At 35.2% G+C, this 13,252-nt stretch overlaps 2 protein-coding genes and 1 long non-coding RNA gene across 9 annotated transcripts in view; 1 reads left to right on the top strand and 2 right to left on the bottom strand.

Annotated features, from left to right (window-relative positions):
- The window catches only part of LOC128888034 (uncharacterized), a 59,545-nt gene extending 59,156 nt beyond the window's left edge, over positions 1-389 (bottom strand). For all 3 annotated transcript variants that reach the window (XR_008460149.1, XR_008460147.1, XR_008460145.1), the window contains exon 1: positions 145-389. This is a non-coding gene — a long non-coding RNA (uncharacterized LOC128888034). The remainder of the gene's footprint in view (positions 1-144) is intronic.
- Positions 390-4,825: 4,436 nt separating this feature from the next.
- On the top strand, positions 4,826-8,861 carry LOC128887912 (syntaxin-12). Its single transcript, XM_054144396.1, has 5 exons — positions 4,826-5,057; positions 5,671-5,874; positions 5,956-6,121; positions 6,194-6,455; positions 6,531-8,861. The coding sequence occupies exons 2-5, from the start codon at positions 5,672-5,674 to the stop codon at positions 6,704-6,706; spliced, it is 807 nt and encodes a 268-aa protein (XP_054000371.1). The 5' UTR covers positions 4,826-5,057; position 5,671; the 3' UTR covers positions 6,707-8,861.
- A 764-nt stretch (positions 8,862-9,625) lies between these two features.
- LOC128887704 (ankyrin repeat and BTB/POZ domain-containing protein 3) overlaps positions 9,626-13,252 on the bottom strand; it is a 31,947-nt gene continuing 28,320 nt past the window's right edge. For 4 of the 5 annotated variants that reach the window (XM_054143929.1, XM_054143937.1, XM_054143907.1 and 1 more), the window contains exons 6-14: positions 12,813-13,143; positions 12,457-12,692; positions 12,131-12,333; positions 11,297-12,031; positions 10,933-11,201; positions 10,665-10,870; positions 10,284-10,577; positions 10,020-10,202; positions 9,626-9,950 (exon numbers count right to left, since the gene is read on the bottom strand). In XM_054143929.1, the coding sequence (XP_053999904.1) occupies positions 9,744-9,950; positions 10,020-10,202; positions 10,284-10,577; positions 10,665-10,870; positions 10,933-11,201; positions 11,297-12,031; positions 12,131-12,333; positions 12,457-12,692; positions 12,813-13,143 (2,664 nt within the window). In that variant the 3' untranslated portion in view covers positions 9,626-9,743. The remainder of the gene's footprint in view (positions 9,951-10,019; positions 10,203-10,283; positions 10,578-10,664; positions 10,871-10,932; positions 11,202-11,296; positions 12,032-12,130; positions 12,334-12,456; positions 12,693-12,812; positions 13,144-13,252) is intronic. The other variant, XM_054143915.1, reaches the window with a different exon arrangement.

Here is a 13,252-nt window from a genome sequence, read left to right as displayed (position 1 = left end):
AGTTTAAACAGATATACAACTTAACCTGATGTCTATTACAATGTATCTATAGTATAGAATCTATGTAAATAACCTAAGTCTCGACCTGATGACTAATTATTAATAATAATAAGCAAGAGTATGGCTACCAATATTCGTATTTACATATACGTACGTTGTAATGGTCAGCAAGTTAAGGTTTAGGTTGCTGGGATGTGTCCTGTTGAATACTCGCAAGATCCAGGCACTTCCCAAGTATCTTAGGCGCGTGTGGGGTTTTAGTAGTCCCGTATAATCTCGGATTCCCCCCCACCGGGACGCCGAGGTATGCACAATACATTTCCCAAGAGAAAAAAAAAAGTTTACTCAGATTATGCAATACATGCATAGATTCATTGTAATGGAGAAAAGTTTCAACAAATTGTCGATTAAATATTTCTACTCAACCTGGAGTTACAAATGATTGAATATAAAGGCACAAAATTAATTTCTACACTTAATATATCGATGATCGTTTACAAAAAGTTTTTACTTTAGCGTTGAGGTCAAGTTCAATATATATTCACGATTATCAGTAAGTTTTTTTTTTATTTTTAAAAACAAATGTACGTGCGATACACTCGACACCATCACTACTTTCACCGACTAACGGCTGACCAATGAGTATCTAAGCAATCATAACGGATCGACTCTTTCGCCAGTCAGACTATAGCCTCGTTACTCGATCGTTGTACCTCGACTATTTTGCACCGTTTTCAATCAATTTTAAAGTAATTTTTTGTAAGTGTAATTTCGAACCAGAAATTGTATTCCATTGAGTTACGATAAATCGTAATTACTTAAGATAAGTGGAACGAATCAAATTGTATTTGAATTTTTCTAGTTTAGCAGTGGTCGTATTTTGAAAATTTAAATTCACATCGTAATTTTTTTCAAATCTGTTTTTCCCCGATCAGATTCTTCGAAAGTAATAATCGATCATCTTTAACCTGAATTTTTTCCAAGCTTTCTTGAGAGTGCTTCTAGGGTCGCAAGAAAGGAAAATGAATTTTATCGGGAGCCACTTTCAGGACTTTCTTTTTACTAATAATTTAGAAATTCCCGTTTCGAAATTATTTGTATAATTATTTGGACATTTTTCTTTCTTCTTTGACTGCTTTAGATTTTGTACGAAAATTATTTTCGTCATTTCTTTTCGTTAAATGTGAAATTCAGGGATTTTTCAGTAAACGCTGTGAGATCTTTCAAATTCTGCAGAATATGTTATCCGACAGAGTTTGGACAAAATCTTACGAATAAACCTGAAATTTGACGACATTCGTTTTCTCTTTTCAATATTTTCGAAAGGAAACGAGAGACATATCGACAAACTTCAAGTTTATTCGAAGCCTATGGTTTTGTGCAACTTCGTTATTTAAACCTACGGACATAGGAATATAGGGATAGCATAGATGGCAAAGGACGTGGTGGTAAAGGTCGGCCATCTTACATTGCCAATTTACAGCGGGAAGTTTAAATATTACTATAGTTGAAAACAGAGATGGGCAAAATCCTAGGCTTCGAATAAATTTGAAGTTTGTCGATGTGTTTGTCTCGTTTCCTTCTTTGTAAAATGTTCAAAAGAGAAAACGAGACAAACGTATCGGCAAACTTTAGATTTATTCGAAGTCTAGGGTTTTGCCCATCTCTGGTTGAAAATGTGGTTATATGTTTGAAAATAAATTAAACAAATTTTAACGCTGAATATCTAAACAAAACAAAACAAAGTAACAAAAATAAATAATGAAATATTTAATCGTTGTATTCTGGTTATTAATTTGTAATTAATGAGATTCAGATATGCGTAACTATAGTATACTATCTTGTTCACTTACATGTGGAATGTTATATTTTGATTGTTGCACTTTTCCTATGTCACGTTTGTTTTCAAAATAAAAATGATAATATTTAACGGGACACGTAGGCATTTTCAAAAGATAACTGTTTTTTCACAGATGCAATAACTTTCGTTCGCGATTACTCTGGACTACTCTGGAAACTGCTTCTAACAATAAATGAATGAGTTTCTTGTCGGAAATCGGGGAATGAGGGATGCGCGTTTGGCCATAGACTAGACTCTATACAGATGTCTACCAGTCCCATGGATTCGTAATGGCAATGTAATATGACGGACATGGCTTCACTCCGGGTTTTGCTATGCCCGTTCCCTATATTCCTATGTCCGTGTTCAAACCATTACTTTGCATGAGATCGACGAAACTATTTTGCTGTTCTGCACACGTTTTTATTGATATTTATTGTACCAACGACCCACGAAATATCGACTTTAAATTTTTAACTAATTCGATCGACGCTCTCGACTCTGAATGCCATGGAAATACTTTAGAGAAAAACATAGACTTTCAATTTGCGTTCAGGAGTCACTGTGAAAAGATATGTTACAAAATTACATATCGAAGAGAGAATGTATTACCAGCGGTTTGCGGTTCTCGAGTTGCAAACGAAAGAGAAAAAAGAACTATACGAAACAACAGACAAACATTAATGCGCAACACGGTGGAAAGATTGTTAATAAAAGAGAAAGAAGCGAAGTAATGAACGAAAATTATTTTTCACGAGGACAAAATTCTTATGTATGGGAAATGTGGAGTACGAAACGAATGTTGTGTGTATGAGGGAGAGGGGAGTGAGAGAGAGAGAGAGAGAGAGAGAGAGAGAGAGAGAGAGAGAGAGAGATCCAGCAGAGAGAAAGAGAAAGGAAACAAAATGTACGACGAAAAAGAGGAAATTCTAGAAATGGAATGAGGAATGAAAAAGTAGAATGAAAAATAGCTATCCACCTTTTGTGGAGGAGGGAGTAATGGTTTGGCAGCCATACTTTCCGATTGTATGCCAAAATTGTAATTCGCGATTTGAATGTGGCGTCAGAGTTCCTGGGTGGGGGTAGGTGGCCGCGTGGTGGAGGTAGAAGGGTTGGCGGGAAAGGTACGGGAGTAACTAACATTAGTGTTATTATCGTAATTGTAACGATTAATGGTAACGATCATAATCTTATCGATAAACGCTAAATGATAATAAGGGACGTGGATGGAAAAAAACAATTGGAAAGATTTCACAGTCTTTGTGATTAATGATAAATAATGCGCCCAAAACCAAATCGTTTCGTAAATTCATTCATAGACTTGACGAATCAACGCCGTTTCTTTCTTACTTTTACCTTTTCATTCTTTTATCGTAAAAAAAACACACACACACACAGCGAGAGAGAAAGAGAGAGAGGGGGGGGTGAACGATGGGGGTCAGGGGGATTTTCGGGGAATGAGAACGGGAACGCTGTGAGAGGAGAATGCTCTCTCATTATACATATATAAATATATATAATTATTATGTAATAATTGTCCATACATCTTGAAATGTCGAAATAAACGAACAAACAAAGATGGGTGTTTTTTATTGTGATATCTACTATTTCAAAAATAACAAATAATAAAAGGGTAACCTGCAAATGATAAAAGAGATAATCACAACAAACTACGAAAACAGTTTTCTCTTCCCCGTATAGTAATATTCAGATAAACCATTTTTCTCATAATATCTTTTGATTATTGTATAGGATCAACTAAACGTATGCTTTATTTTCATTTTATTTTCAAATAAACTGGTTGGCATTCAAAAATTACCGATATAAACTCAATACAGAATTACAATTTACTGTAATTTAAAATACAAATATACTTTCATCAACAATGTCAACATTGTAATTTAATATCGAGAATCTGCGAAGATTTCCTCCAGAAGTTCAAATTAAAAGGTCCCCGAGCTATAGGAGGGCAACAAACTACTGGCATCCCTAATGAGAATGCCAAGGGAATTATGAAAAGGGGTATGTGAACAAATGTAAACACAAAGTAACGTAAGTGAAGAATAAGCAAATGTAAGACTGGTATTACATTAGGTGCTATATGATCCTATTTCTTATCTCTAAAAGGCATATTTTTGATTTGCAACTTTGTTAGCCTTTAGTTGCCAGTGCAGAACTACAGTGGCGCCATCGGTGAGAAAACGCGTAAGTTTGAAGTAGAAGTATTACAAAAGCTGATAGAATAAATAAAACGCAAAATAACGTACAATATTTCATCTAAATCACAGGGATATAGAAATTGTATAGATTTATATATATTCATGATATTTTCATAAACCATGAAACTAGATACAACTTCTTAAAATTATATAATAAACAGTACTATAATGTTCTTTGTTATTTATTTCAGAATTCTCTATCTCTATTCTATTCCTGCGCCAAAAAATTGTTCAAATTTATATTCGCAGAGTACTTACTCTTACAGAAGCGAAACTTTGGTGCTCACGATCACTGATCTAATCACGAGAAACCACCATCACTGTATACTAGATGATTTCAATATTGACATTTTACAATTAGATAACGACAGTCAAAACCTGATAAATAACTTTTTAGAAAACAAATATATACCTTATTTTAATAAAATCACTAGGACTGTTCTAATTGTAAATCTAAATCGCTATTTAAATTCGTTTAAATCTTGTTGCCGATCGACAATCCCGATGCTCCGCATCGGCAATTAGGATACGATTCATATTACAGAGGTTGTGGATCGGCGCCAATATTTAAACGAATTTAAACAGTGTCACTTGTGTTATGTATCTATCAGATAGTCTTCTTCGCCGTTTCTCTGATCGTTCGCCATATCGCTCATTGTCAGTAAGGTCCGCCACCACTGGTGAATCTAGTGATTTCTAGTAATATGGATCATGATCAGTGATCAGTTGTCCACTGAATGCACCCATTACTTTGTTCGAATTGAGTCGTGCACAACGTTACACTTTGTGCATCCTGTGTATACATGTGTCAAGATGCGTTAGGCAATTGGAAAGCACCCAAAGGAACTATTGTCACATGGACGGTGGAGTAGATCGTTTAGGCAACTGTCAGTTTCTAAAATTCGATACGTAAAAATAGTTCTCTCGACTTTTAAATGTGAAATAACGAAAGCAATTTCTATCTAGATATTAAGACTACTTGTGATAAAACGAATCAGGTCAGTTACACGAACGACGACTCTTATTATCCATTTATGCGTAATCATCTCCATTAATTTTATCTGTTTCGAGTATACAGACAAAATCGTATAGGGCACATTTCAGCTAACGTTAATTTAGTTGTTATACATTTATATCGATTAACAACGTTTCAAAACCCAATTTTGTAGACGTCTTAATAACAACGCATACGAATTTAAATTGTATACGGCAAAAGAAATATACACGATATTGGGTATATAATCATCTAATCCTCATTCGAGAATACTAATACCTTTTTTAGTGTTCTTTTTGAAGCTTGCACAGAACAAAAAATTTAATCTAAATTATTCGCATAATTATCGATAGAGGAAGTAGTAGTATAACTACATGATATGGATTTTAATGAAAAAAAAAATATATATACACGTCGAATCGAATGACCTCCTCCTTTTCGAAGTCGGTTAAAAATGAATTTCTAATCTTCAGCTTAATACTTGTTTGTTACGTGCATGTAGAATCATAAAGCAAGTATTATCTTCTACTGCATACAAGAAATGACAACTTCGATATGAGCAAAATTAATGTTATAATGCAATAAAGGATTTTAATAAAAATTGTATGTGCTTCTAGAATGGCTCACAGTTCTCAAACATATGGGTCCACGGATCAACGCACGGATGTACCTGATGTGGGATTTAGCCCTACTGAACTTTATAGTCTCAGCGAGAATATTACGACTAACATATATACAATTAATACTAGTTGGAAATCCCTCGAGCATGCATACAAAAATATTGGAACCAATAAAGATAATCAGGGTCTAAGGGATCAGGTGTAAGTATTTAACATAGTAATTAACATTGTATTAATAAACACTGTATGCATTTATATTTATATTGCTTATTGGTTAATTAGGCATGTAATGCAGTTAAGCACAAATCAAGTAGTAAGTCAAACGAGCAAAGATATTGCGAGACTGACAGTGTTAATGAGGAGAGGGGATAAACACCAGAAGTTGCAAATTGAAAAACTCACCACCAATTTTAAAGACACCGTGCAAAGATACTCAGACATGCAGAAGGTATCTAACACTTTACTTGGTAGTACATTGGATAACGTTTATACTCAAATGACTTCATGATATTGTTTATAGTCTATTGCGGATAAGATGAAGAAACATATTTTGCGTACAACTAGTATAGAGCATTCTATGGATGTGGATGATGAGGAACAGGAACGTCTTCTACAAATTGAAGAAAGTGATCACAGTGCAACCCAAAGGAGTCTTGAGTTTCAACAAGGATTACTGTTAGAGAGGGAAGATAGGATAAAAAAGATTGAAGGGAATATTTTGGATGTGAATCAAATAATGCGCGAACTCGCGGCATTGGTGCACCAACAAGATGAAACGATTGGTAAGCAACTTTGTCTTCCTTTAGTAAAAATATTAGAGAGGTGTTTTGTATTCTTATAACTCCATGGTATTGCAGACACGATAGACAACCACATAGAAAGTGTACACGGAAATGTCGAGCTGGGGGTACAAGAGTTAATTAAGGGAAGTAATTATCGACGTAAATATCAGCGAAAAGTTTTTATTCTGTTGTTATTCGCGATTATAGTCGTTGGTATATTAGTTATTATTCTAGTCACTAAACTAAGTTAACGCTCCTAATCATCGTAGACATCACGAACAAATGAAAAGGGTTGTCTCAATCTATCTTATATCGATTGTAGAAATAACGAAAAAAATATAATTTTACCAGTTTCTATATTGGATACGCAATATGGGGAGAGGATAGACTTATTTTATATTTGTTTGTAAATCGACACATGGTCTGAATGTATTATTCTTGTTCACTTGTAAAACTCTTGGAACATTTTACACTGTTCTCATCGCATATCTATCTTCTTCTTTAACTTTTATTTCCTAATGATCTAAATTAATAAATTTAGATTAAAATGAAATATAACAAGTGTATATGTAGATGTCTACATTATTCGTTAAAGCTGCTTTGTATTAGTGGTATAAATAAATGTTTATTTTCGTTTTGAGATACGATTAGTAGAGTTTTGAATAATGTATAGCAATCATTGTCACTTTCGTTATACTCGGAGGGTAATCTTTCACGGGAAATTTGAACGCATCACTTTAATTGTATTATATATATTATTTTTTCAATAAATTGTACAGCATTACAAATACAACGGCCATTTTAAGAAAATAATGGAGTTTAAACGGAAACTGTTAATGTTATTTTAAAACTTCAAATTCTATGGCAACGTATATATGTTTGCTGAAAATCCATGTTAAAATTATGTACTTTTTACCGACCAGCTACGCTATAACTTAAAATATTTCTCACTGTGAGACAGTGAACTGCAGTTATTAATTTTGAAGAGCGATTTTATTAAATTGTTTGCTCTGGGAAGTTTAAATTTGTTCAAAAGTCTTTGTGTAGTATTTCAATGTATTAAGTTAAGGAAATACGAATGACTGGAGAAAATCATTTGTAGGAATATCATTTTCAGAATATCATACCTCAGAAATATATAGACTAAACGATGTGGCACTAAATTAATCGACTAAATGATTAGTATTTTATGGGCAAAACATGTTGAACGAACTGTATTTTTCACTTGTTCTTTACCCAATTGCATGTAACACTGATTTTCTGTTGTATGTATTATATGTATTATCGATACAAATGTTACCCACAGGTTTTGCTCAACTCGTATCAAATAGATAAGCGTAACTTGTAAAGCTGTAGTTACAAATTATTGTATATTATACTAATTGAATATTTCAGTATTTTAAATTTCATTGCATGATATTGTTTCAAAGCAAACATACAATATTGCTTAATATTATGTACTATGTTATTTCTCTTATTTAATTTTGTATATAAATTTGTATGAGTTGTATAAATAATCTTATAACGATGCATAAATATTGTTATTTATTGTTTTTCACTTCGAAAATATTAAAATTCGTAAATTAATCCTAATACTTGAATCCATTACACAGCTTTCTTTATTTTTATCATTAATTATTTAAAGTGGAGCATCTTCACTCTTTCATATTGAATTTCTAATGTAAAATACACAATGTTTACGAATAATAGAATAATTTACACTTTGTGTGTTTGAAACTTCACTTTTCTTGCTTCTATGCGAACACAAGTATTGAGCAAATGAATTTTATTATTTACGTCATGGGATACGATAACGTTTTAACGAAATTATCTTGAAACTTACATTTTTGCTACAGATTTATACAGGTAAAGCATAATTGAATTAACCGAGTGTGAATATAATTTCTATAATTATTTTTCGTAAGAGCTATGTCGTTTATTATGGATTGCCTATATATCTACTGATGTTTACAAACGTTAATAACAAGAGATATGCTACAGATAATTGTGAGATTGAGACAGCCGTTTTCTGAGGATCGATTTAACTCTTATAATGATTATTAGGCATTCCAAAATCTAAAAAGTCCAGTGATTACATTATCATTAAGGTTACAACTTGAATATTGTATATACAACTAACCATTGACATTCTAAATAAATCATATTATATATATAATACTAACATTGTTACGCTGTTAAACGTACCGCGGATTTCGATTGCGACAGTTTTGTTGTAATAACGAACTGTAACGTGGTGAATTAGTATGTAAGCATTATCAATTATGTTTTATTTCTTCTTTTTTTTTTGTAATGCGTCACATTGTTTGTATAACTTTATTACGTGAAACATAAGCTTAATTTATTTGAATCATAAGAAAATAAAAAGAGCAGTGTGTTGTATCAGAACTTGGCAATTATTGAGCGATATACATAAGTAATAATTTCGCTTTGCATGAATTTTTCGTTTTTACTCTCATCCATATGCAAGATGAAGATTGATAAAAGAGATAAACAGTTTTATTAAGCTTCGAGATGTAAAACAATTGTCGTTTAAAATTTGTATTATCACAATATTTATAATTTATTGCAATCGTGATATACAAAGTATATTGTATTATTAGTACACGAGAACACATCAATATTTTGTATTGTCTTCTTTGCATTGTGCGTAAACTGCTTGGTCTGTTTTATATACAAAATGTATGTTCACTTGTTCGTATATATTAATGGTTTCCTATTGTAAGGAGTTTAATATCCATATAGCACGTACCATGCCTGTGTATATTATGTTAATTAATATAAATTTTGTATTTACACAATTACTTAAAAATTACTTTAAGATGTCTGGCAAGCTTTCGTTTTTAAAAATTAAATTTCTTAATTATTATGTACGCTCGAGACTCATTTACAACAGTAAAATATGAACTTGTATAGTTTAACCATAGTTTCATATGCACTTATGTACCATACTTTATAGCTTATGAAAAATCAGTAAAAATGAAAATACTATATAACAGAGGTAAAGCAAATGCGTATTTCATACATGTCAAAGCATCACTTTTAAGTCCTATTAAAACCGCAGATAATTACGAGTTAAAAGGAATTTATACTGAAGTTAAGTTAAAGATAGATCATCGAACATTCAGTCTTAATTGATTTACGTATTTTTCTTTCGCGTAAATGACGTCATGTAAGTGTACGTAAATATATTGACAATTACACTCGATGAAAGTAAAAAAATGATATCGCGACAATATCCTTACGTTGCGTATGATGCTTATTAAATATCTAAGTTTTCATTTTATTTTGTTGTTGAGATCGTCTAGCCTTTATTCGTGCTTGCAAAGTCAGAAGGAGGCCTGCAAGAACATCATGATTAGGCAGTTTCTTTGCAAATAGTAAACGCTTGACTGAGTCATCGTAGGTCAGCAACGCGACCATGTTTTGTAGCAGGAATCCTTGACAGTATTCCAAAAGCTGCGTTGCATTGTAAACCTAAAAGTTTTTTCTTGTTAGAAAGATCGTTCCTTCGTCTTGGAGGCGAACAAAACATAAATAAAATACCTTCGCATGAATGTACATTGAAACAATGTTGTCGAGATCAACCATAGAAGAACACTGTGCTTCGCAATACCTAAGTAAACCGTCTAACTGGAAGAAGTTTGCGGCAGCCATCAACTCCAAAACATCACTTTGATTCACTTCCAATGTAGCACATCCACCGTGATACAGAAATTCCATAACCATCTGAAGATTAAAGTGAAATATGGTTTTACAAGAGAAAATGATCTACAACAGTGCCAAAGAAGGTCCTAAAAGGTTACATACCTGGAAAATGTGGTATCTAATATCATTAATCTGTACAATAGGGGGATTACCCTCGCACAACTTCGAACTTAACATATTCCTAAATCTCGGAGACGACGTGACCAACACAATTTTATGGCCGTAAAACACTCTGCCCTCTACTCTAAATTGTACATCACTCAACTCCGGGTTATTTACAAATTTGGGATCGATCCTTGATCCACTGGAGAGCGTAGTGTCTCTGATGGGTTTTATCGGTTCCCATCCAAAGCACGTACAGAAAATATCAGCAAGAAGAAGCGTCGTACCTTCCTTCTGTGCAGACAACGAAGTTAATAATAGGTAGAAGGAATGCTTTCAGTTTGTTAGGTAGGGATGTTACTGATTTAAACTGTAGCCTACCTTACTGTACCTAAAGATATTGAATAACAAAGGAAGACATTCTTGTACAAATTGCGTCGAATAGTCATCTGGACACACTTGAAGAAAATCTTGAAGCAACTGATCTATCACTGAGTCTAGTCTCATTTCATGGGCTGTTGCCAGACTGTGCATCCAGCAATGTAATGTCCAGCCCACCTTTAGTCCGCGAAGTTCCATTGTGATATCTGTGAAAAAAATTCAGTAATTTACGGCTCTTGAAAATGTTACAAATAACTGTTACTCTTACCTAAATGATTACTCTCAGCGCTGTGATACATAGCTTCCTGCAAAGCTTTCGTCTGCACCTTGTTGAAAACTGGTTCTTTGCCTTCTCTCCGATTTCCTCTTCCATCTACAGTTTGTTGCTGTGGACTAGTACCTGCGCTGCCTTCAGCAAGGATCTCTTCCAACGATAAGACTTCTTTCTCTCCTCGTTTCGCGGAGAAGTTTAGCGGATGCGACAGTAACTGACGAAGACAGCTCCGCTGACCGTGAGCCGTTGCTACTGATATCGCACTGTATGAAATGAATAGATTACAAATAGAATTTTATTCAAACTGTAATAATAGGTAATTTTATACATACATTAGAGAGTATTCTATTATACTTGCCTGTAGCACCCCCGTTGAGCAGATCCAGAATAGGAAAACGAGTCCTTTATCAAGGTAGATAAGAATGGCTGTGCCCCATGAGCCAATAAGAGCGCCACCATCTCGTTATTGCCAGATGCAGTGGCTGCTTGTAAAGGCGTGACAGTACATTTGTCTTCGCTGACTTTAGCACCACCTTCGACTGCGGCGCCTCTCTCTAACAATATTCTGGCAATGTTACAGTGACCCAGCAAGGCGGTGTAAGTTAAAGCAGTCCAGTGTTGAGTTTCCGCGTTGATTCCAGTTTGATTGCAGCATATATTGCTGGAAGCGTTACTAGACGAGCCTGGCGAACCAGAGGAGGAATTTAGTGTTTGAGTGTTCTTCCCAGAAGACATAATCGAGGATTGAGTGACTGGACTCCTGGTGTTCGACACAGTCGGCACTGAGGGAACCTTGGAAGGGGTGTTCCCCGACTGACCAGTTGGCGGTGGTGGACTTTCAATGTTTAAATCAGCGCCAGCATCTAGGAGAGCTAGTACAGCGGTTTCATCGCCATTAATGCAAGCTATCATCAGAGCGGTGAAGCCGTTGTCATTCACAGTGTTGATCTTCGTGGATGGCAAGAGGAGTATAGCTTGAGCGATTAAATCAGTGCGTCCGCCGATCAACATTTTGAAGGCCATATCCATAGTGAGGAGACGAACGTACTCGGAATCGTCTATGCGTTTTGAGCACACCGCGACCTCCTCGAAACTGTAGATGAAGTTTGATTAGATTTGTAAATGAAGTAAACATGATTCTGGTCTAAAGGTATTCTGATGTTTTTTAGAAGAGCTTCTTGATGTATATTACCATATCGGTCTAACGGGACAGTCTACCCCAGGTAATAACAATCTAGCAGCTTGATTAATATCGTCTTGATCTACGACTAGTCCGTGTCTATGTTCTGCATGAGCAGTCGCGACACGCAGCCACTCAACCAGAGGGGGAAGAACAACGTACGCTCGCTCGTACGCCAGTTCTTGTATCCCAGAACCCCGTTCGCCATGCTCCAGCTAAACAAAGTTATATTATTTATTATTATCTATTTTCCTTTCGGCTCCTTGTTTTAACGTCATTCTCATAACCTGTAAATGTTACAATTGAATTAATTAGAGTATGAATAGAGATTATTGCACCTGTGAACACCTCATGTAATAAAACAACGCGTTCAACGCCTTGGCGGTCAGAGGTATGGGCGAGCGTCCCGCTTGAACTACTTTCGAGATTAGATCCAAAAGTTCCGACATAGATCCTACGCATGTGGTCAGTAGTGACGGTTCAAACGCGGAGCTTGCTGCGTCTCTTCCACTTCGGGATGACGACGACGAGTTTAATGAACTTACGCTGGCCCAACGAGGCATTGCAAGAGCACCTGGAGACATTTGAATTATAAGACAACGTAGCTTTATATGTCGTTACTTGATGCTTGAAAGATGACCAGGAAATTAAGTGATTAACATGTATATTTTCTGGGCCACCCTGGTAGCTCTACCTGATGCCGTTCGTCCAGCATTAAGATGCGCGTATGGCTGTAGAAGCCCCCATAAATCTCCACTATTTGCTATGGCGTGCTCCAACATAGTCGCCGTTAGAGTTGTGTGGGGATCGGTCGGTATGCATTGTAACAGTATTTCTTCCAAGAGATTCTCGATTCCCGCGGTCAGATATATGGCGGCGTATTCGTGTATCATTCTTCCTAATCGCACGTCGGACATCCAACGAAGAAATCGTCCAACTGGTAATTGGAGTCCCGATCGGGATGCTTTCGATTGCTTCAATTGGTCGCCGGATACAGCGAACATCGCGGCGGCGCGTAAGCAGGCCTAGAAAAGGAAGAAATTCGATGGATGTTCACACCGGTTTTACAGGGTAGCGAGATAGCTATTGAAAGACTCAATTCATAACTGGTAGAATGAACTAAACAGGATCTAT

This window comes from Hylaeus anthracinus, unplaced genomic scaffold (genome assembly GCF_026225885.1).
Source record: "Hylaeus anthracinus isolate JK02 unplaced genomic scaffold, UHH_iyHylAnth1.0_haploid 0, whole genome shotgun sequence".
NCBI classification, from domain to species: Eukaryota; Metazoa; Arthropoda; class Insecta; order Hymenoptera; family Colletidae; genus Hylaeus; species Hylaeus anthracinus.
Note: the sequence above shows the minus strand (reverse complement) of the source record. Positions and strands in the feature narration are given on the sequence as shown.

Bases quoted from the DNA above. Each gene is read 5' to 3' on its own strand.
- LOC128887912 (XM_054144396.1), top strand. From the start codon at position 5,672: ATGGCTCACAGTTCTCAAACATATGGGTCCACGGATCAACGCACGGAT. The intron at 6,122-6,193 runs GTATCTAACACT...TATTGTTTATAG, and splicing joins GATACTCAGACATGCAGAAG to TCTATTGCGGATAAGATGAA. The intron at 6,456-6,530 runs GTAAGCAACTTT...ATGGTATTGCAG, and splicing joins CCAACAAGATGAAACGATTG to ACACGATAGACAACCACATA.